The sequence below is a fragment of the Pseudorasbora parva genome, chromosome 24 (assembly GCF_024679245.1).
Source record: "Pseudorasbora parva isolate DD20220531a chromosome 24, ASM2467924v1, whole genome shotgun sequence".
Classification (NCBI taxonomy): Eukaryota; Metazoa; Chordata; class Actinopteri; order Cypriniformes; family Gobionidae; genus Pseudorasbora; species Pseudorasbora parva.
The window spans coordinates 10,372,090-10,393,058 of record NC_090195.1 but is presented as its reverse complement, the minus strand read 5'-3'; the positions used below and the strand labels follow the sequence as shown (position 1 = coordinate 10,393,058).

Below are 20,969 nucleotides of genomic sequence, written 5' to 3'. Positions count from 1 at the left end.
AAACAGAAGGATGTACACATGGCCTGTTTTGATTGGTTTAATCCTCGTCTCCCGTGAGACACCGTTGCCAACCTTCTCCTGTTCTTGCTTTAAACACTCCTGATATACAGCTGGCCTGTTAAAGCGATTCCCTAGCTGCCTTCAATTTGGAGTACAGCAAAACGTGACAGAATCCAAAGCGGCATATTGGAGTTTCCGACTCAGTGATGCAAACCATGACAGCTCTTCTCAGATGATAAGGCAAGGTTTATTTAATTAGGACACATAACTGTTAGCTTATGACATGGATACGTACACAAAATGATATTGACACATTTAAAACGCACAAGTGCTATGAGGATAAATTAAAAAAAGAAAGAAAGAAACATCATGAAATTGCTTCTGAATGCTACATGCTGTGGGCATACAAGACAGAATGTACAACACAAAAAGACAAATGGTGGAAAAATGAGAATTCGGAAATCAAATATAAACTCCTGTCTCTATATTAAAAACCTCCAGATATTTTGCTACATTTTCATGGTTATGTGATATATGAGGGAAGGTATGGCAGCAAAGTCATTAAAAAAGAAAGAAATCGGAGCAGAAAATCGATTTCTTTTTTCCTCAAAGGAAAGTGGTATTGTAAAATGAACGCATTAGTAGCTGCCAAAGGAGAAAGAAAAAAAAACATTTTCATAATCTTTTCCATTTGATCTGATGGGGCGTGGGGGTTTATTTCAGAATAGACACAAATGAGTCATTTATATTGAACACAATGTGAAAATCGCACCCAAACTCGAGCGAAAGGAAACTGTATAGCTGGAGATGAAAGAATGCGCTCATGCAAAATGTAAATAACACAGTTAAACACCAAACCAGTGCAACCATGGAGACTGTAAATGAAATTTTACTCTTAACAGATCACCGGAACTCCACCATCCAGATGGAAGAAGGGAAAACCCCTCGTTCTGCAGTTTAAATCTCACTTCCATATTTATCAGACAGGACGTGAGCTGAAACAAAAGCCCATCCTCTTTCCATCTGTATGACGAGAATGAAAAAAATGAGGAATGAACTGACAGATGGAGATTTTCTTTTTTTTTCTTTTTTTCTTTTTTTTTTGCAGAAGTACGAGCCACACAACTCGGACTGACTTTGCTGATCAGAGTTGATCCTATTTTTACTTTCAGAATTCTGATTATTTTTCTGTTAAGGGATAAAAGATCATTTACATTTAAAAAGAGAGAGAGAGAGATACAGATTATTTTAAATATTATATAATATTCACCCTGGAGATTAACCAAGTTTAATCTAAGTTCCCTGCCCTGTTCTAACCAAATGTAAAGTCTCCACGCATCATTTCATTTGTCTCTCCACAAAGAAAGGGACAATTCTGTGTAATGAGACATGATAAGTCAATCAGAACATAATTCCACGTTTAAACCTAAAATGTGTAATTTTTATGCTCAAACTTGTTAGTAAAAGCTTAAACACTGCCGCGCTGTGGTGTTTTCAAAATATTGATCTGTTTTGATTGAACATCCCAAACTGCCCGACAACAGCAACACTGCTTCAGCCAATGGGGTGCGCTTTGAGGCGGGGCTGTCGAGTTTGTCTCCGGGCGGAGTTTTTGGGAAACCTGTTTAAAAACAGTCAATTCAGTCAAGTGATGCAGAAATGACACACTTCAACTATGGAGTGGGATTTTGCTTCATCATGGTTAGGACTCGGCTGTTCACACAGAACACGTTTTTGCTTTTCCATTGTGCATTAGACGGATTTGTTTGACGGTTGCGCTTGAGTCTAACGCCCTTTTGCAGCGTCTCACACATGACTTGGTGTTATAAAAGCAGCACTTAAGGTAAAATGTTCAGAGTTTGTGTGTTTTTTTTACCCCTGCCCTGTATCTCACGTTTTTAAATGCAAAAAAAAAAAAAAAAAAATGTGTTCTGTGTGTATGGCCCCTTTCAATGCAAATGATTTTGCTGTATACAAAACGTGCTACATAAGAACCTTATGATTAATATATTTACCTACACACATTTACCAACTAAACTGAAATTTCCTGCATCCTTTAGCTTTCTTTTCATCTTAAGGTGATGATACACGGGGCAACTTTTTGAGCAATTTTGCTGGCCAATGCTATCAATGGCAAGTATCCAGATAGAAATGAAGTATCCAGATAGAAATGTGTTGCCCATTCTCAATGGGATAGTTTCCAAGCAGCATCGTCTGGCAAAAAAAGTGTCTCCGTGTATCATCACCTTTGTCTTTTTTTCTTTCTTTTTTTTTGTCAAAGTCAAACGTCAACAATACATTTCCCCGACAAACAATCACTGCTCGATTACACGTGAAGTCAAACAGGCATTACTTCTCAAAAGGTGCAGAGGAATTTGACACAAACTGTTTTTGAAAATCTTGAAGATTGATGCTATTGAGTCTCTTCTTAGACTTGAATAGGTGAATCTAAAGTCTGATTGTGATAGACTTCTCAGTTTCTCCTAACCAGAGGGAAAGTGAGACTTTAGGAGTGGATGGACTAGTTCCGCTCCAGCAGTGGCAGTTATACGCTGGTTCATCCACGAGCAGCTTCATATGGTGCAGCAACAGGGAGAAGCTCAACTCCACACCCTGTTGTCTTACATTGCTAGACCTTTAGCAGCTAAAGTACAATGATCTTACAGTGTGAGCGCTTAAAACTCGCTTTAACATATTCTGATACAGTTCTGCACCACCCGATAAAGGGTGCAGCAATATAGTACACTATTAGATACACTATTAGATAGTTTAATCAGTACCGCTACAGCTACACACTCCAGAGAGTTGTGTTGATAGACTAGATAAAGTCAATCCTGACATGGGTCCTTAGTTAGAGCACTGACTTGAATGAAAATGAGACTGTGAGGGAAAGAAGTACAGTTTATGTCATACAGTTGCCAAAAAAATACTGAAATATCTTTCCACAAATTTCTAGTAGACAATAAAGCCCTTCCGAAAACAAAAAAATGTATACATAACCATACTAATTTTAGAATTAGAATGGTTCACCCTTCGCAGCCTCTTTTTAATTCACGCCACATTAAATCTGCAGTCCAACTCTGGCTGAAGTCTGTAGACAGTGTCAGGGTTGTGCTGCATTTGGAATTAAATTGATGGAAATGTTTTCAAACGTAATTTCTAAATTTGAATTGAATTAAGATCATTTTAAAGTCCCCCTATGGCGAAAATCTAGTTTTTAATGTTGTTTATCTGTGGTGTTTTTATTATGCTTTCAGACAAACCATGTGCATATTTATAACTCAACACCATTGTGGAGTATTTTCTTTTTAAAACTGCAGAGAACCAACAACGATGATGAGTGGACCTCTGAGCATATACTAAATGAGGCAAGGGTGTAGAGTTACATTCAAGCTATTTTAAGGCATAAATACTTTTTTTATTTTATTTTTATTTAGGAAATTTGTTTTCAGGGATACAATTATTGACTACAGGGGGACTTAAAAGTTAAAACTTAAAAGGAAAAACTCTGAATGTTGGCTTGATAGCACTGGTTATTTTCATAATTTTCATAAATTGCAATTTAGTATTCCTCTTCCTGTTTTTTTTTTTTTTTTAATTCCCATTCAATTTTCTATAGGATGTGGCTTATTCAATTCAAATTCAAACGGAATTGAAAGGATGCCAATTCTGAATTTTTGCACAACCTTGTGCTGTATATAAATAATTATTTCCCTCCCTAAGATGTAAGCATCTAGCTCATATATTACAGATTTTCAGAACATTTGTTTTGTAAATGCACAAGATATTATATTGCTGGTCTTTGTTTGGTCTCAGTGGGCTTTTGCCCTGACACAAAGACACCGAGGGCTAAATCTACACCAGTGACTTTAATGGTCATCTGAGTGGTAAAAGACATTTGGATAAACTGGCGTCTCAGTATCTTCCTGTGAATGGGAAATCAACCCTCCCAGTGGAACACACTGTGGAATGTGGGGTAGCACTAGATGAGACTGTCTCTGGGGCGGAAGTTACAGAAGACTGATCGGATTTCTTTGGTTGTTGGGGCATCCAAAAATCTACAGTTCACAAGGTGCCTGTAATCTACCACGCCAGAAAGCTAACATTGGGGGGCGTCAAGGAGGGAAAAGTGATACATCTGGGCCATGAATTACATAGTCCGTTGTGTACAGTCTTTTCAAAACCCTGCTGGCCTGCATGCCTATCATGCCAGCTTGAATGAACTTCTGTTCCCAGCTGCCACCTGCCCGTTTCATCTGCAGATGCACATACACACCTGGCTGGGCTGGACACACCTGGCGGGTCGCCCGTGTTCTCCACCAGAACACAGCCAGTTCTTTCAACACAATCTATTTACAGATGTACACACATACTTAGACTACATGTACACAGACTTTACACATACACAATACCCTCCAAAATGGAATTTACCATCAAAATTTTGCAGCGCTTTTAACGCAATTTGTACCAATCAAACCAACCAAAAATAAGAGACAACTAAATGGGAAACCCTACAGAAGTCAAACTTCCAGTCTTTACATTCAAGAGGGGCGATTTGAGTCAGACACTCCGTGACCCATGCTGGGTGAGATTACATCATGATAGTCGCTTCGGTTTGGTTGTTGGCGTGTTCTTTGTGCTCACCAAACAGCAAGACATGGAGCAAATCAAAGAGGAACTTTTTAATGAGGATTGCTCAACATCTGTTGGTTTGACGGGAGATCTCAAGAGGTCCATCCAATGAAATGTGGGAGACAGCAATAAACAAAAGCATAAAAAAACACCCCGAATCAACAAAGTAGGGGTGGGAGGCCGAGTTCAAAATGCCATCATGCAATAAAGTCGCTGAAAGAGTCTCTTTCTCCACACATGCAGATAGTGGAGAAGTTATTTACATTCACGCCGGCAATCGTTCTTATTTTCCTCTCTCTTTTTTGATTCATGCTACAAAATGCCAAAAAACCTGATATCAAAATGTCAAAAAAGCACAATCTTAAGTTTAACAATCTCTTAGAACTTGAAACAAACTTTAAAGATAAAACGTCCATATGAAGTATGTGAGCATGTGTTTGTGTGTGCACGTGTTTTGTGTGTCGATCTCTGTGTGAGCGCAACTGTACATGGCAGTGACGAGCATCATAGTTAAAGTGTGGGAGCGCTCCTGCGAGTCCTCATTCTGTATTCTTTTTCTTTGTGTGTTCTTCGCTCCAGAGAGGGTGAAAGAGCGTGAGCACAGTAGCTCCCGTGGCTGGAGGGGCATCGGCTCAGCGGTGGCCTTTGAAGGGCACTGGTGCCGGGCTTAGCGGGGCAGTGTGGCGCTGAGAGATGCTTTGATAAGCTGAAGAGGAGAAACGGGCAGAGAAAGTGAGACAGATTGGCGGTGAGGGTAGAGCTGTCACTTCTGAGCGAAAAAGGCGATGGTCACTCCTGCCAAACCCAGCGCCGCCAATCCAAGCACTTTCGTTAGGTACGACAATGGGTGGAACATAGAGTCTCTCTGCTGACCGTACAACTCCACAAAGGCATCCTGAAAGAAAAAGAGAGGAAAAGGAAAGCAGAACATTAGGACATTGGGCTGAAATGATCATAAACATGCTCAGTTTGCATTTTGCAGTTTAATATTTTTGTGGAATGACAGCTAAACTGTATTTTATCTCTATTAACCATGATAATCGATATATAAATCAATATATTAACAATATAAACAGACACTTTTGATTAATTTAAATGCCTCCAAGTGTGAGTGAATATTACTGACCCCAAACTTTCAAATATATGCCAACTATAAGATATAAAACATTTTGGGTAACCCTTTAGTATGGGGAACACATTCACTTAATAAACACCTATTTTACTGCTTATTAATAGTTAGTAAGGTAGTTTTTGTAGCATTTATGTTTAAGGGATGTAGAATAAGGTCATGTAGAATAAGGCATTAATATTTGCTTTAAAAGTACTAATAAACAACCAATATCCTATTAATATGCATGCTAATAAGCATCTAGTTAATAGAATAACTGAACCTTAAAATAAAGTGTTACCAAATTTTGAAAACGAAATATATGTATAAAACCTAGATGTTTCATTTATGCATGTGTATATACAGTATTTAACCTAAATTACTGGGTAATCATTGGATCATCAGTAAGCAAATTAATCATTAGTTCCAGCCCTAATTCTGGCAAAAGTGGCAACAAATTTAAAGCAAAACATTATTCCTCCCATTCTGTGCCTGATAGATGGTCTGTATTGTGTAACGTGTCTAATTGCCATGTATAGGGAAATGATGTGTTTTCGCAGGGGGTTTGATTCGAGCACAACCCTCCTCTTTAACAGACACTCCACATCTGTGTAGCCAAATTCCTCTGGGACACCGTCCAGCCCTGAGAGAAACCCGTTGAAAGATAGAGAGAACGTGGGGGCAGGCACAAAGAAGAAGACAGCTCAAATCCATAACATTGAGCCCGGCTCCCTGTGAGCCCACTCACAGAGGAAGAGAAGGAGGAAATAGGGAAATAAAGGAAGAAGAGGGTCTCTGTGCCAGGGCTTCCACTGTCTCATCACTCCTACGCACAACCGTGTTTCCTTCTCCAGCCAGACTGACTGCAGACTTACTTAAGCATCTTTCACGCATTTGGATGGCTGAAATCCTACACTCAAAAATAAATACTTATCTGCATTTGGCACAAGGAAATGACAGAGTTCACCCCCCTCCAGGTTACAGGGCCATTTATAAGGAAATAATTAGGTTCTTTCCCCCAGAGCAGGCAGTGTAAATGAATAGTGTACAGATAAAATGAGGGACAGCCCCTTTCAAAAATAAACTTCCAGGAGAATTCAAAGCCGCAGGTCATGAACGCGACAAAACATTGCTGATGCAATCAAATGATACCATCGATTCGTCTCGATCTTCAGGCTGTTGGCGAAGCTGCGTGAGCTATTGGCCCCCTGCGTAAACAAGTAGGTGTTTGTGAACGTGTGAATGTGTGTTTGCATTTACGCGTACCTAGGTGTGAGTGTGTCTCAGTTGGTGTTTTTGGGTTTCATCACAAGACCCCCAGCAGCACCCACCCATGCCCTCCTGTTTGAAACCCTCTGCGTGTGTTTTTGAGGAATGCGAATGAGAAAATGTGTGCTAAAATTAGGACTGGGGACAGAATTTACCAGACAGTCAACAGTTAATAGCAAAAATAGCTAAAACACTGATCGTGTTTACTGTATTACTGTCCACAGATTTCTACTTATTCCCAATGAACAAGTTTGTTTTAGTGAATCGAACACATGGCTTGACCGATGTAGTCTAATTCCCAAATTAATATCTCTCATGAAACAGTCATGTTAGTGAATTAGGGTGTTTTCACACCAAAACATTTAGTCCTGGTCTGCTTAGTGTTCACACTGGCATTTTAACACCAAATCTAAAGATACTGAACCTAAAGGCATAGAGATGTGTTCACAACCTGATTGGTCGGATTCTATTATGTATATTTTGTAATGGGGGCAGAACTTACCAAACATCCAAAACAATGTTATGTGCTGGGCTAAATGTGCTCGTTGTATGTGTGTGGCCTCCATAGGATGGTATTTTGACCAGCTGAGAACTTAAAAAATGCGTAAGAGTCAAAAAAGCGACAAGAATCCCTCCCATCCAAATGCGTGACTCATATTTTATTCAAACCACAATAGAGATTGTTCGGAAGCGGACTGAGACCCATCTTTTCAGTGGTTTTGGTCTGCTAGTTTGGATGGCAGTGTTCTCACTTACTCAAATGAACCTCACTATGAGAGCAATCGCACCAGGGGTTGATTTAATTGAATCAAACATGCCAGGTGTGAACACAACCTAAAAAAACGATTGTTTGTCCTGTGTTTGTCGTGTGTAGCAGTTTATTCCCGAACAAACAGCTCTTAACCTGTCCTTTTTAGTTAATCAAGTTACAAGTTACAAATCAAGTCCATTGAAGTCTGAAATCATTTGGCAACCGACTGATGAGCACAATCTGTACAATAAGAATTGCAAGCCTATTTAAAATATTCTTCTAAAAAACACTGAAAAAAATGACTAATGGAACTGAAACCAGAATTGTTAAGAGGACTCGGAACCAGAATCGTAAAAATTCCTTTGATTCCCATCCTTAGCTGAAACATGAACGTGTGTTTCTTCTCACTCTTGATCCCCAGATCCCCATGCAGCACGCAGTTCCCTACTCAATAAGTAAAGCTGTGGTTTTATTGTGGCTGACAGCGATGCATGATCATCCTGGAGGCGCTGCTTTGGCCCGGGCTGGCCCAGCGAGGGGGCCGCCCTATGCCCAACTGTTTGAATTACATTATTCGGTGTTTCACGGGCAAGAGAACTAAAGCCGAAAAGAGAGAGTGAGAAAGCAGTGCAACACGGCCTATGTGAATTTACAGCACATGCTGAGACACAGAGCATTTGAATCTAGAAACATCAGATAAAAATGACATGACATGACCGGTATACAGGGATAGAGAAAGACATGGTGGGCAGCTTTCTCAGGCCTTTACAATTCAAATATGCTAATGCAACATAAAGCTTCAACTGTGTAAAAGTCCATTATTAACTGTGATGTTTTGTTCCTGAATGAAAGATGTTTGTTTTTGAAAGAATCGGTTGAGATAATAATTCAATGACTCTCACTCAAAATCGGTTGTAAATGTTTTGATGACTCACCCATAGAGACGCTCACTAGTTGCCACCTACTGGCATAAATCAGGGGCGTGCCTTCCATATAAGCTGCGAGTGCTCTGTATACTCAAGCCACTCGTGGACTCACTGATTAGTATTAACACTATAAATGACTATAAATTCCCTTGTTTGAGGTGTGCCATAAAGCTTATGTTCGGACCAGGACTCGAACCCGGGTCCGCCGGCATGAGAGTCAGATGCTCTAACAAGGAGGCTAAAGGCTGCAACCTCTAGCGTCAGTCGCTAGAGCATCTCTTGAGGTCAGAGGAGTGAGGTTTACTCGCACAGCAACTCCTACTAGCTGGCCTCCGTTACACTCACCCCCTAAACCTCACTCCCACCCGGGTCACGGCACCAATATAACCCCTACTGTTTGGACCGGGACTCAAACCCGGATCCACCGACATGAGAGTCAGACGCTCTAACAAGAAGGCTAAAGGCTGCAACCTCCAGCGTCAGTCGCTAGAGCATCTCTTGAGGTCAGAGTAGTGAGGTTTACTCGCACAGCAACTACTACTAGCTGGCCTCCGTTACACTTACATGATAAAATGTCAGTAATACGTGTGTAACTCTTATTTGCCAAAAAACAGTAATTTTCTTAAAATACACCACTCATTTAGAGTTCTGGGTAAGCGGATCCACAGCAGCTTTGGCGCCTATGCTCTGTGTTATGTATAAAACAGCTAACACTTTGTCTAGAACGAAAGCGAATGCGCTTGTTACCCATCCAATAAGCATATTACCCATGCATACTTGACATTGTTACCCATGTCAAATATGCATGTGTTATGCATATTTGACATAACACATGTGTGAACACGTACTTCCGGAAGAAGTCCAATACAATGAATTCCACCATTTATGACGTCATACAGGGCAAATCTCTGAAAAAAAAAACGTTCTGAAACTTGTTTGAATCCTGAAGGAGTGTATTTGGCACAGAAATACTCAGTCATACCTCTAACATGTATTTTTTTTTAAGTTGGCCATGTTTAGCATGAGAATCCAACTCTTTAACAGTGTAAATAAGTCAGAATGCATGAAATATCATTAGACCAATACCCCCAATACTTTTATTCAGCAAAAATGCATCAAAAGTGACAGAAAAGACAAGTTCAATATGACAAAAAAAGTTATATTTACAAACTAACATTAAAAAAGTCATGGATTCTACAAAAATATTAAGAATGTTAATAAAAAGTATGTTACTTGAGCACTAAATCCACATATTAGAATGATTTCTAAAGACTCAGCTTTGCCACCCATCACAGGAAAAAATATTTTTTTAAATATTAAAACATAGAAAAGCTAATATTCGTAAAAATGTAAAAGTATTTCACAATGTCACTATTTTCATATATTTTCGATCAATTAAATGCAGACTTGAGCATAAGAGCCTTTTCATAAACATAAAAAAATGATCAATGCCATATTTTTTAGCAGTAGCATGTGTGTGTAACCAAACAATACAATGTGAATAGACATGAGGAGGAGAAAGCTGGAATCAAACTTGGGTTTGGACCAAGCAATCAAACCTGATGCCATCTGCTTCTACAAGGGAGGTACAGAACTGCAGGTGTGCACATCCTCTAACAACAAGCAATCTGAGCAAATCACAAATCACATTCCAAAAATGATCAATTTACAATGATCCAATGGCTGGAGGTGTACTGACACTTTTTCCCCTTGTTGCACTGAGGTCACGGTTTATTCCACTTTTGTAGCGAGTTAAGTATATTTAACCATGACACAAAAACCAGGCTCAACATTTGTTTGCACCACTAACAATGGCTGCCAGCCTTATTATCAGGAGAAAAGCTCCTCACTATCTCTTAAGACATTTCCACTGCTCTCTCTCTCTCTCTCTCTCTCTCTCTCTCTCTCTCTCTCTCTCTCTCTCTCTCTCTCTCTCTCTCTCTCTCTCTCTCTCTCTCTCTCTCTCTTTATCTATCTATCTTATCCGCCTCTCGCTTTCTTCTGTTTCTGTCTGTCTGTCTAGGCTATAAGAGCACCTGGCACAGAGCAACGACGAGAGGAAAGGAGGGAGGGAGGGATGGAGGTGACAGATATGACTAAAAGAGGGCTGTAATGATAGCACAAAATGAGCTCACAATACATCCTAATAAGAGCCACAGGAATTAGTGCCAGTGGAGATGTCAAACCCCGGCAGCCTGCTCAGGATGAGATGTCATCGCGGGCATGTCTGGCTGCTGCCGATGTGATGAGGGCAGAAACGAGAGCCCTGGCTGCCCCATCAGCAGCGGAGGTGACAGGACCAAGCTGGGCCACGTGTCCACATCCCTGTTTGCTCTCGTTTTTTTTCTCCCGCATTGGTAAACATCCTCATTAGGAGAGCTTCCGCCCTGTGTTTGAACAGACTCTTTCTGTTTGCCTAAGGCCTTTGTTAATGGCTTCCAAAAAGCAGCCCCTTATACACACAGGTACTGGCAGACGGGAGCAGAGGCAAACCGATTATCGCTGTTGTATTCTAACTCGGTAATCATACGATCAAAGTGAAGCTAATGCACAAACGATGTCCAACGGCTCACAGCTACAAACGGGCTGTGAAATGGAGTATTTTGCGCTGAGTCCGCCTCTTCCTCCATCTCTATTTCTGTCCTTCCTGTGGAGTGTCGGTCAGACCCAACAGTGTCTTGGCACTGTTTAAACCAAAGCACCTTAGTGGCCCCTAATGCCCTAAGAAAGGCACTAAGCGTTGGGTGTCAACGGTCTAACAGAACCCTGCAGGACTTCCTGTGATGGAGGTGGTTTGGAGTAGCGTGTGGCAATTTTAGGATGGAAATAAAAGTCTGTTAATAAGATCAAATTGAAATATGAAAAACATGGACAAAGAGGCCTGGCAGGATCGGATTAAATGTAAAGATGTGTACATGTGTGTGAATAAAAGTCATTATTTTTGGAATTTGATGAAATGTACGGTCATAAAAACTAACAATAGAACTAACAATAGAACTATCCTAAATTTAGGGATGTAAAAATATTAAATCGCAATACAGCCTAATGTCATTATTAAACTTTGAAAATCAATGATTAAAATTATATAAATATATATAATAGAGTGCTTGCTTATAATCTACTGTTGATGAATTATGACAATATTTACTTCATATTGACTGTGTTTATAATTTATATATAAAAATTATTTGGAAAAAAAAGTTACCTGGTTGCCTTAAAATTTTGAGTTCATTGAAATAAAATTTTTGAGTTAATACAATGTTTTTTGAGATTCGACAACCTTTACTAAAATATTATTAAAAGATTTTGTAAGCATATTGGGTAATTGTGTGTTTTATTTCTGATGATGCAGTGAAACATGCCAAATAGTGCTATTTTCATGATTTATCTTTTTTTTTTTTATGTGGTTCAGATACAAAAATATTTTGAGTGTCTATTTATTAAACTTAAACAAATTTCCTTCCTTGTATCAACTCAAATTTTTAATTTCAATAAACTCAAAATTAAGGCAACCAGGTTACTTACTTTTTTAAGTTAAACCAACCAAAAATGTATATATGTGTGCGTGTGCATGTGTGTGTGTGTGTGTGTGTGTGTGTGTGTGTGTGTGTGTGTGTGTGTGTGTGTGTGTGTGTGTGTGTGTGTGTGTGTGTGTGTGTGTGTGTGTGTGTGTGTGTGTATTTTGTAGATGGATGTAAGAGTGCACATTTTAAATCTCTCATCTTTTTGAATGAGCAGGCAGCATTAGTAAAATTGTTTCTAATTAAAAGTCCCACATTATGCATAGTTTAAAGGTTCTTTCTTGTTATTGTTGGTATGTTGGTTACACAATAAACTGTACCTGCACTGTAAAAAAAAATATTTCAAAAAGAAGTTACCTGGTTGCCTTAAAATCTTGAGTTCATTGAAATTTTAAAAATGTAGTTAATATAATGAACATTTTTGAGAATTTACAAAATTTATTCAAATATTATTCAAAGATTTTGTAAGCATATTGGGTAGTTGTGTGTGTTTTATTTGTGATGATGCAGTGAAATTGTGCTATTTTCATGATTTATCAAATGTTTTATGTGGTTCAAATATAATAATATTTAGAGTTTCTATTTATTAAACCAATTCCGTTCATTGTATCAACTCAAATTTTTTATTTCAATAAACTCAAAATGAAGGCAACCAGGTTACTTACTTTTTTACGTTAAACCAACAAAATGTTTTTACTGTTTACCGTAGCTTTTGTCTGGCCTGCCAAAGGAAGGAAAGACTAAAAGCATTATTCAGCACATATTGTTTAATATAGAGATTTTACTAGTACTGGCACATACAATTTGATACAGAAATATTTCAAAACCTGTATTCTAATAAATTAAATAATTTTGCTTATTTAGGAAAGACACTATTATTTGATACATTTTCATTCCACGAATAAAGTTGTTTAATGTACTTCTGCTTTCAACTTAGGAGCACATGTGCTACTTGGGAAAAAAAATAAGTGTCAGAACTTCCTATCTGAATGCATGAATGGAGGTTTGTAGACTGGTAGCGTTTACAGCCTTGTAAGGCAATCGCCAGTTGCTCAGGACTAAGTTCCGCGTCAAGTGCGCCAGTGTCATCACATCCTCAGATTGAGCATGAGGCCAAGAGATGAGCTAATGCAGAAACAGCTGACCCTCTTCACCTTGAAGAAGGAAGAGATATAGTTACATTACTTCTCCTTTTAAGAAAGCGTGCATGCATATAAAGTGTTTGTGACAAATGTGGATCTAGGGTGACGTAAAAGTTGGACAAATTCCATTTTGACTGTTCAAATTGTGGTCGCATTGAAAAACATCAAATCTGTATCCGTTTTAGGACCACGTATGGAAGTGGCCCAAATCAGAATTGAAAATATCAGATTCCATGTGGGTTGTTCGGTTTACAGCCATGCCAACGTCAAGATATGAGCACATGGCCCACATTTACCAGCAGTCTGAATGTAGACTTATCACTAAGGAACTTTGCTATGACTTCTGTGATCACAATAAACATCTGATCTCATGAATTTTCAAATGGAGACACTTCAGTCACCAAAGCACCAAAGCTTCCTTCCTCATACATCATTCAGTGGCACAAGTGTCTGTGGCCGTCACATTGGTAATGCCATAAACCACAGGACAAATGAGATCATAGGATGGATATCTACAGCAAGTTTCCATGGATAGCAGAATAACAACTGAAATTACACATACACTACATTGCCAAAAGTATTGGGATACCCCCTCCAAATCCTTGAATTGATGTTTTCCAAATTACTTCCATGGCCAAAGACATGAAGGATGTGTTTTCTACAAACATTTGTGAAAGAATGGGACGCTCTCAGGAGCTCAGGGAATTCAAGAGTGGTACTGTGCAATAAGTCCATTCGTGAAATTCCCTCACTACTAAATATCCCATGGTCAACTGTTAGTGGTATTAAAACAAAGTGGAAGCAATTGGGAACAACAGCAACTCAGCCATGAAGTGGTAGACCACGTAAAATTTCAGAGCAGGGTCAGCACATAATGAGGTGCACACTGTGCAGAAGTCAGCAACTTTCTGCAGAGTCAATAGCTACAGAGCTCCAAACTTCATGTGGCCTTCAGATTATCTCAAGAACAGAGTGCGAGAGCTTCATGGAATGGGTTTCCATGGCCGAACAGCTGCATCCAGGCCTTACATCAAGCCCAATGCAAAGCGTCGAATACAGTGGTATAAAGCATGCCACCATCGGACTATAGAGCAGTGGAGACATGTTCTCCGGAGTGACGAATCACACTTCTGTTTGGCAATCTAATAGACGAGTCTGGGTTTTGCGGTTGCCAAGAGAAAGGTACTTGCATGTCTGCATCGGTGGAGACGGGATTATGGTATGGAGTTCTTTTTCAGAGGTTGGGCTTGGCTCTTTAGTTCCAGTGAAAAAACTCAATGTTTCAGCATACCAAGTCATTTTGGACAATTTCATGCTCCCAACTTTGTGGGAACAGTTTGGGGATGGCCGCTTCCTGTTTCAACATGATTGTGCATGAGTGCACAAAAAGAAAGGTCCATAAAGACATGGATGAGCCAGTTTTGTGTGGAGGAACTTGTCTGGCCTGCACAGAGTCCTGACCTCAACCCAATAGAACACCTTTGAGATGAATTAGAGCGGGGACTGTGAGCCAGGCCTTCTCATCCAACATCAATGCCTGACCTCACAAATGGGCTTCTAGAAGAATGGTAAAACAATCCCATAAACACACTCCTAAACCTTGTGGAAAGCCTTCCCAGAAGAGTTTGAAGCTGTTATAGCTGCAAAGGGAGGGCCAATTTAGAATGGGATGTCATTATATGTCATACACATGTAAAGGCATGCCAAAACCTTTGACAATATAGTATCTGCTTTGTATTCAAGACATAAATTTTCGTTTCTGCACTTATTCCTTTTATTCATAACTTTGTTCCGTGAGCTACTCACAAATTGCACTTTAACCAGGGCAGTTTGAAGCGCGCTGTACGCAATCACCAGCCGTTATTAAATAATAATTGTTGGCTTTTAGCACAGGTAGTGAGTGATAGTTTGGTTTCGATTTGAGTCGTTGGCAGACCGTTGCGTTGATTAATCTTTGGGATAATTATAAGGGCGGACTGTATATTTAAAGCCGAGCAAGTTAGCCGGCCATTAGGAGAAGCGCGTCGGTCATAGAAGGAGCTCGAATCGCAAGTAAGTCTATCCGAAATACTCTGTATTTGCTGTATTGCTTGGTGTTTTAATTACTAGAAGGAAGATACATTTTCGTTTCTGCACTTATTCCTTTTATTCATAACTTTGTTCCGTGAGCTACTCACAAATTGCACTTTAACCAGGGCAGTTTGAAGCGCGCTGTACGCAATCACCAGCCGTTATTAAATAATAATTGTTGGCTTTTAGCACAGGTAGTGAGTGATAGTTTGGTTTCGATTTGAGTCGTTGGCAGACCGTTGCGTTGATTAATCTTTGGGATAATTATAAGGGCGGACTGTATATTTAAAGCCGAGCAAGTTAGCCGGCCATTAGGAGAAGCGCGTCGGTCATAGAAGGAGCTCGAATCGCAAGTAAGTCTATCCGAAATACTCTGTATTTGCTGTATTGCTTGGTGTTTTAATTACTAGAAGGAAGATACATTTTCGTTTCTGCACTTATTCCTTTTATTCATAACTTTGTTCCGTGAGCTACTCACAAATTGCACTTTAACCAGGGCAGTTTGAAGCGCGCTGTACGCAATCACCAGCCGTTATTAAATAATAATTGTTGGCTTTTAGCACAGGTAGTGAGTGATAGTTTGGTTTCGATTTGAGTCGTTGGCAGACCGTTGCGTTGATTAATCTTTGGGATAATTATAAGGGCGGACTGTATATTTAAAGCCGAGCAAGTTAGCCGGCCATTAGGAGAAGCGCGTCGGTCATAGAAGGAGCTCGAATCGCAAGTAAGTCTATCCGAAATACTCTGTATTTGCTGTATTGCTTGGTGTTTTAATTACTAGAAGGAAGATACATTTTCGTTTCTGCACTTATTCCTTTTATTCATAAATTTGTTCCGTGAGCTACTCACAAATTGCACTTTAACCAGGGCAGTTTGAAGCGCGCTGTACGCAATCACCAGCCGTTATTAAATAATAATTGTTGGCTTTTAGCACAGGTAGTGAGTGATAGTTTGGTTTCGATTTGAGTCGTTGGCAGACCGTTGCGTTGATTAATCTTTGGGATAATTATAAAAGCGTCCACACCTGCCATCTCTCAAGCAGTGATCAGTGTGTATTTAATAAGCGTGTCAGCGCTGTCGCGGTAGCGTCAGCGGGAGCGTTCAGCCCTCGTGTTCAGCCGCCTCGTGTGAAGACCGACAAGTGTAAAGACATTCGTTTTCGACTCGACCTACGATCGACTCCACCGTAGAACGAACACCGAGAACGCACTTAAGTATTTATTTATTTCTCTATCCTCTTTCTCCTTCTCTCTCTTTTCACAATGTGCTTTCAATACATACCCACTATTTCTACCCCTCGCTCCACTATCAGACGCAGACGGCAGCGCAACACTGCTAATCTGCGTCTTATTCCTTCCTCTACTAATATCCCTCCCTCCTTTTCTCTGGGTCTATGGAATTGTCAGTCAGCTGTAAACAAAGCTGACTTCATTCCAGCCTTCGCCACTCATTCCAATCTGAATATCTTGGCCTTGACTGAGACCTGGATCCGTCCAGAAGACTCAGCAACACCTGCTGCTCTCTCTAACAATTTCTCCTTCTCACACACCCCTCGCCACACTGGCAGAGGTGGAGGCACAGGTTTTCTTATCACAAACAATTGGAAATACTCAACCCACACCTCTCTCTGTAATAACATCTCATTTGAATACCATGCTATTACAGTTACAGCTCCTGCTAAAATCCATCTTGTAGTCATTTACCGCCCTCCAGGTCAATTGGGCACATTTGTTGAGGAACTAGATGTGCTGCTGTCCTCATTCCCTGAGGATGGCAGCCCACTTGTAATCCTTGGTGATTTCAACATCCACCTGGACAAACCGTATGCTACAGATTTTCACTCCCTTCTATCCTCATTCGATCTCAAACTTCTTACTACCTCACACACACACAAATCTGGCAACCAACTTGACCTCATCTACATACGCAACTGCACTACAGAAAACACTTTGGTCAAACCCTTACACTTCTCGGATCACTACTTCATCACATTTAATATACATCTCACTACTCTTATGCTTCCACCTCCTCCACCAGTTAGTTTCAGACGAAACCTGCGTTCTCTTTCTCCCTCACACCTCTCCTCCGTTGTATCATCCTCTCTTCCATCACCCACACAATTCTCCTCTATGGATGTCAACACTGCAACAGACACTTTATGTTCCACTTTAACCACTTGTCTAGATACTATCTGCCCTCTGTCTTCTAGGCCAGCTCGCGCTACTCCCTCTAACCCTTGGTTATCTGATGTTCTTCGTGAACACCGGACCGAACTTAGGGCAGCAGAGAGAAAATGGCGCAAATCAAACGACCCATCTGACCTGAGTAAGTACCAATCTCTGCTCATTTCCTTCTCACAGGACGTCCATACAGCTAAATCCGCATATTTCCACAACAAAATCAACAGCACCTCAGACTCACGCACACTTTTCAGAACTTTCACCTCTCTCCTCTGTCCCCCTCCACCACCTCCCACCACCTCTCTTTCTGCAGACGATCTTGCCAATTTTTTCACAAACAAAACCACACTCATCAGCAGTCAGTTCACACCTCCAAACACACACACTTTTGAATCAGCCACATCCACAGCCAAACATCTTCTCTCCTCCTTCTCTACACTCACTGAGGACGAAGTATCTAAGCTTCTCCTCTCCAGCCATCCCACTACCTGCCCTCTAGATCCCATCCCCTCACATCTCCTACAAGCAATCTCCCCTACACTCTTACCAGCACTCACACACATCATCAACACATCTCTTTCCACCGGCATCTTCCCTACCACATTCAAGCAGGCTCGAGTAACCCCACTGCTTAAAAAACCCACATTAGACACATCGCTTGTAGAGAACTACAGACCTGTTTCTCTCCTACCATTCATTGCGAAAACACTTGAAAGAGTTGTTTTCAACCAGGTCTCATCTTTCCTCTCACAGACTAATCAACTGGACGCAAACCAGTCAGGCTTCAAAAAGGGCCACTCAACTGAGACGGCATTACTGTCAGTTACTGAAGCCCTGCGGCTGGCTAAAGCTGCATCCAAATCATCAGTCCTCATCCTCCTTGATCTGTCTGCTGCCTTTGACACTGTGAATCATCAGATTCTTCTGTCCACCCTCTCATCACTGGGCATCACAGGGACTCCACTCCACTGGTTTGAGTCCTATCTCACAGGTAGGTCTTTTAAGGTTGCCTGGAGAGGAGAGGTATCCAAAACACATCAACTGACCACGGGGGTTCCTCAGGGCTCAGTGCTTGGACCTCTCCTCTTCTCCATTTACACTACATCACTGGGACCCATCATTCAGGCACATGGTCTCTCTTATCATTGCTATGCTGATGACACACAGCTCTACCTCTCATTTCAACCAGATGATCCCACAGTAGCTGCACGAATCTCAAGCTGTCTGGCGGACATCTCGGCATGGATGAAAAAACATCACCTGCAGCTCAATCTAGCAAAGACTGAGCTGCTTGTTTTCCCTGCTAACCCCACCATACAACACGATTTTACCATCCAGCTAGGTTCATCTCTGATTACTCCTTCGGGGTCGGTCAGAAATCTTGGAGTAATCTTTGATGACCAGCTGTCCTTCAAAGACCACATCTCGAAGACGGCTCGGTCATGCAGGTTTGCATTGCACAACATCAGGAAAATCATACCGTTCCTTACGGAGCATGCAACACAGCTTCTTGTCCAAGCCCTGGTCATTTCTAGACTTGACTATTGCAACGCGCTTCTGGCTGGACTTCCATCTTGTGCAATCAAGCCGTTGCAAATGATCCAGAACGCTGCAGCACGTCTTGTATTCAATGAGCCCAAAAGGGCTCATGTCACACCTCTATTCATCTCTCTGCATTGGCTACCACTCGCTGCCCGGATCAAATTCAAAGCCCTGACTCTTGCTTATGGATCTTCCACAAGCGCAGCACCCGCATACTTCGACTCACTCCTTCGCGTCTACACACCCACCAGAAGCCTTCGCTCAGCTAATGAGCGAAGGCTTGTGGTACCATCACAGAGAGGCATGAAATCCCTCTCTCGAACTTTTTCTTTCATTGTTCCGGGTTGGTGGAACGATCTTCCGTCCTCCATACGCACAACAGAATCACTCACTTCGTTCAAAAGACAGGTAAAAACTCATCTCTTCCATGAGCACTTAATCTTACATTAAAAAAAAAAAAAAAAAAAAAAAAAAAAAAAAAAAAAATTCCCCCTCTATTCCTCCTTTCTTCTTTCCTTTTCTGGTCTTTGCTACTCTGAGCAGTGTACAAATCTTAGTATTTAGGGCACTTTTTGTGTTTCGTTGCCTCTTCTTGACGGATCGCTTCCTGTTCTCCTGAGTTGTAAGTCGCTTTGGATAAAAGCGTCTGCTAAATGCATAAATGTAAATGTAAATGTAAATATAAATTGTAAAGAGTAAGTCTATTATTAATTATATAATACAGTTTAAAACCAAAATATATAATTAAGTAATAACATTTTTGTGGATTAATCTGTAAACATTTTAGTAGTAATTTTAGCAGATATTAAACTTTAGCAAGGGTCAAATAAGAGGTTTGTGGCTTTTAGGTTTGACAAAAATACCTTTTAAAAATGTATTCACTTTTATTTGTATAAATAAATATTCCAAAGTTTGGGGTTGGTAGGATTTTAGCAGTTTTTGGAAGACACTTTATGCTCACCAAGGCAACTTTTATTGGATCAAAATTACATCAAAAACAGTATTAGAATTTAAAATAGCAAAGCTGATTTTTCAGCAGAATATTTTTGCCTTTTACACTCACACATACACGCACACACACACAGGAAACGCAACAGGGATTCATTTAATTTAAATGCATATTAAACACGCACAGCGGAACTGACCCGTGAATGTGAATCAGCCATGTTTGTCAGACATTTTTCAATCAGAACAGCACCAACTTAATAAATCATCAGACTAGAAAAACAAATCCTGTCTAACTAGAGGGATAAACCTGCCGTCTGCCGCAGATGGTGAATAGACCCACACATCTTTATATTCATTATAAATGAGACCATGGTTATGATCAACAGCAACGCCCAAACAGCATCTCATCCCTCCCGAACAGAGCATGCCGTTTCGTGTCCAATAGTATAACAGGATCAAGAAGCCAAGAGGGGCTAAAATCGCAGTGCTTAGCAGTAAGAGGAGAAAACCTTCTTACCACAAAACCTAGTTGAGTCACAGATAAGATGCTGCTGGGACTTTCTCTGCCAACTCAGTTCCTTATTAGACACGGCGGTCAGTGCTGAAATGGCATCTGACCCTGACCAAAGCCCAGATGCCAGCGTGTGGCCATCCTCCAGCGCTCAGCAGGTCAAAGCCATCAGGTCTGAGAAATGGCACTAATGTGGAGTCGAAGAGGAAGATTGCACCTTGACCTTGTAATCTGACGCATCCGAGAAAAGGTAAAGCTCTCCATTAAACTGACATTGCACTGAAAGAGACAAGGCAAAGTCTCCAAGCTCCAAGCCTCCTATATTTAACAGCATTATTCATGCCCCCCTGTTTCATGCATCTTTCTCCC

The 20,969-nt window shown here is 40.6% G+C and overlaps 2 protein-coding genes across 3 annotated transcripts in view; one reads left to right on the top strand and one right to left on the bottom strand.

Moving 5' to 3' along the window:
• Positions 1–225: 225 nt before the first annotated feature.
• bcl2a (BCL2 apoptosis regulator a) overlaps positions 226–20,969 on the bottom strand; it is a 63,100-nt gene continuing 42,356 nt past the window's right edge. The window contains exon 2 of the mRNA XM_067435444.1: positions 226–5,527. Coding sequence (XP_067291545.1) covers positions 5,396–5,527 — 132 coding nt within the window. The 3' untranslated portion in view covers positions 226–5,395. The remainder of the gene's footprint in view (positions 5,528–20,969) is intronic.
• On the top strand, positions 15,110–19,064 carry LOC137064107 (uncharacterized). Of its 2 annotated transcripts, XR_010901497.1 has the most exons (3): positions 15,110–17,744; positions 18,353–18,590; positions 18,789–19,064. XR_010901497.1 is itself a non-coding variant. In XM_067435443.1 (2 exons), the coding sequence occupies exons 1-2, from the start codon at positions 16,682–16,684 to the stop codon at positions 18,355–18,357; spliced, it is 1,068 nt and encodes a 355-aa protein (XP_067291544.1). In that variant the 5' UTR covers positions 15,110–16,681; the 3' UTR covers positions 18,358–19,064. The 2 variants fall into 2 exon arrangements, 1 of the variants encoding a protein (XP_067291544.1); XM_067435443.1 differs by having other exon boundaries at positions 18,353–19,064.

Excerpts from the sequence above, each read along its gene's own strand:
- LOC137064107 (XM_067435443.1), top strand. The coding sequence starts at position 16,682 with ATGTGCTTTCAATACATACCCACTATTTCTACCCCTCGCTCCACTATC.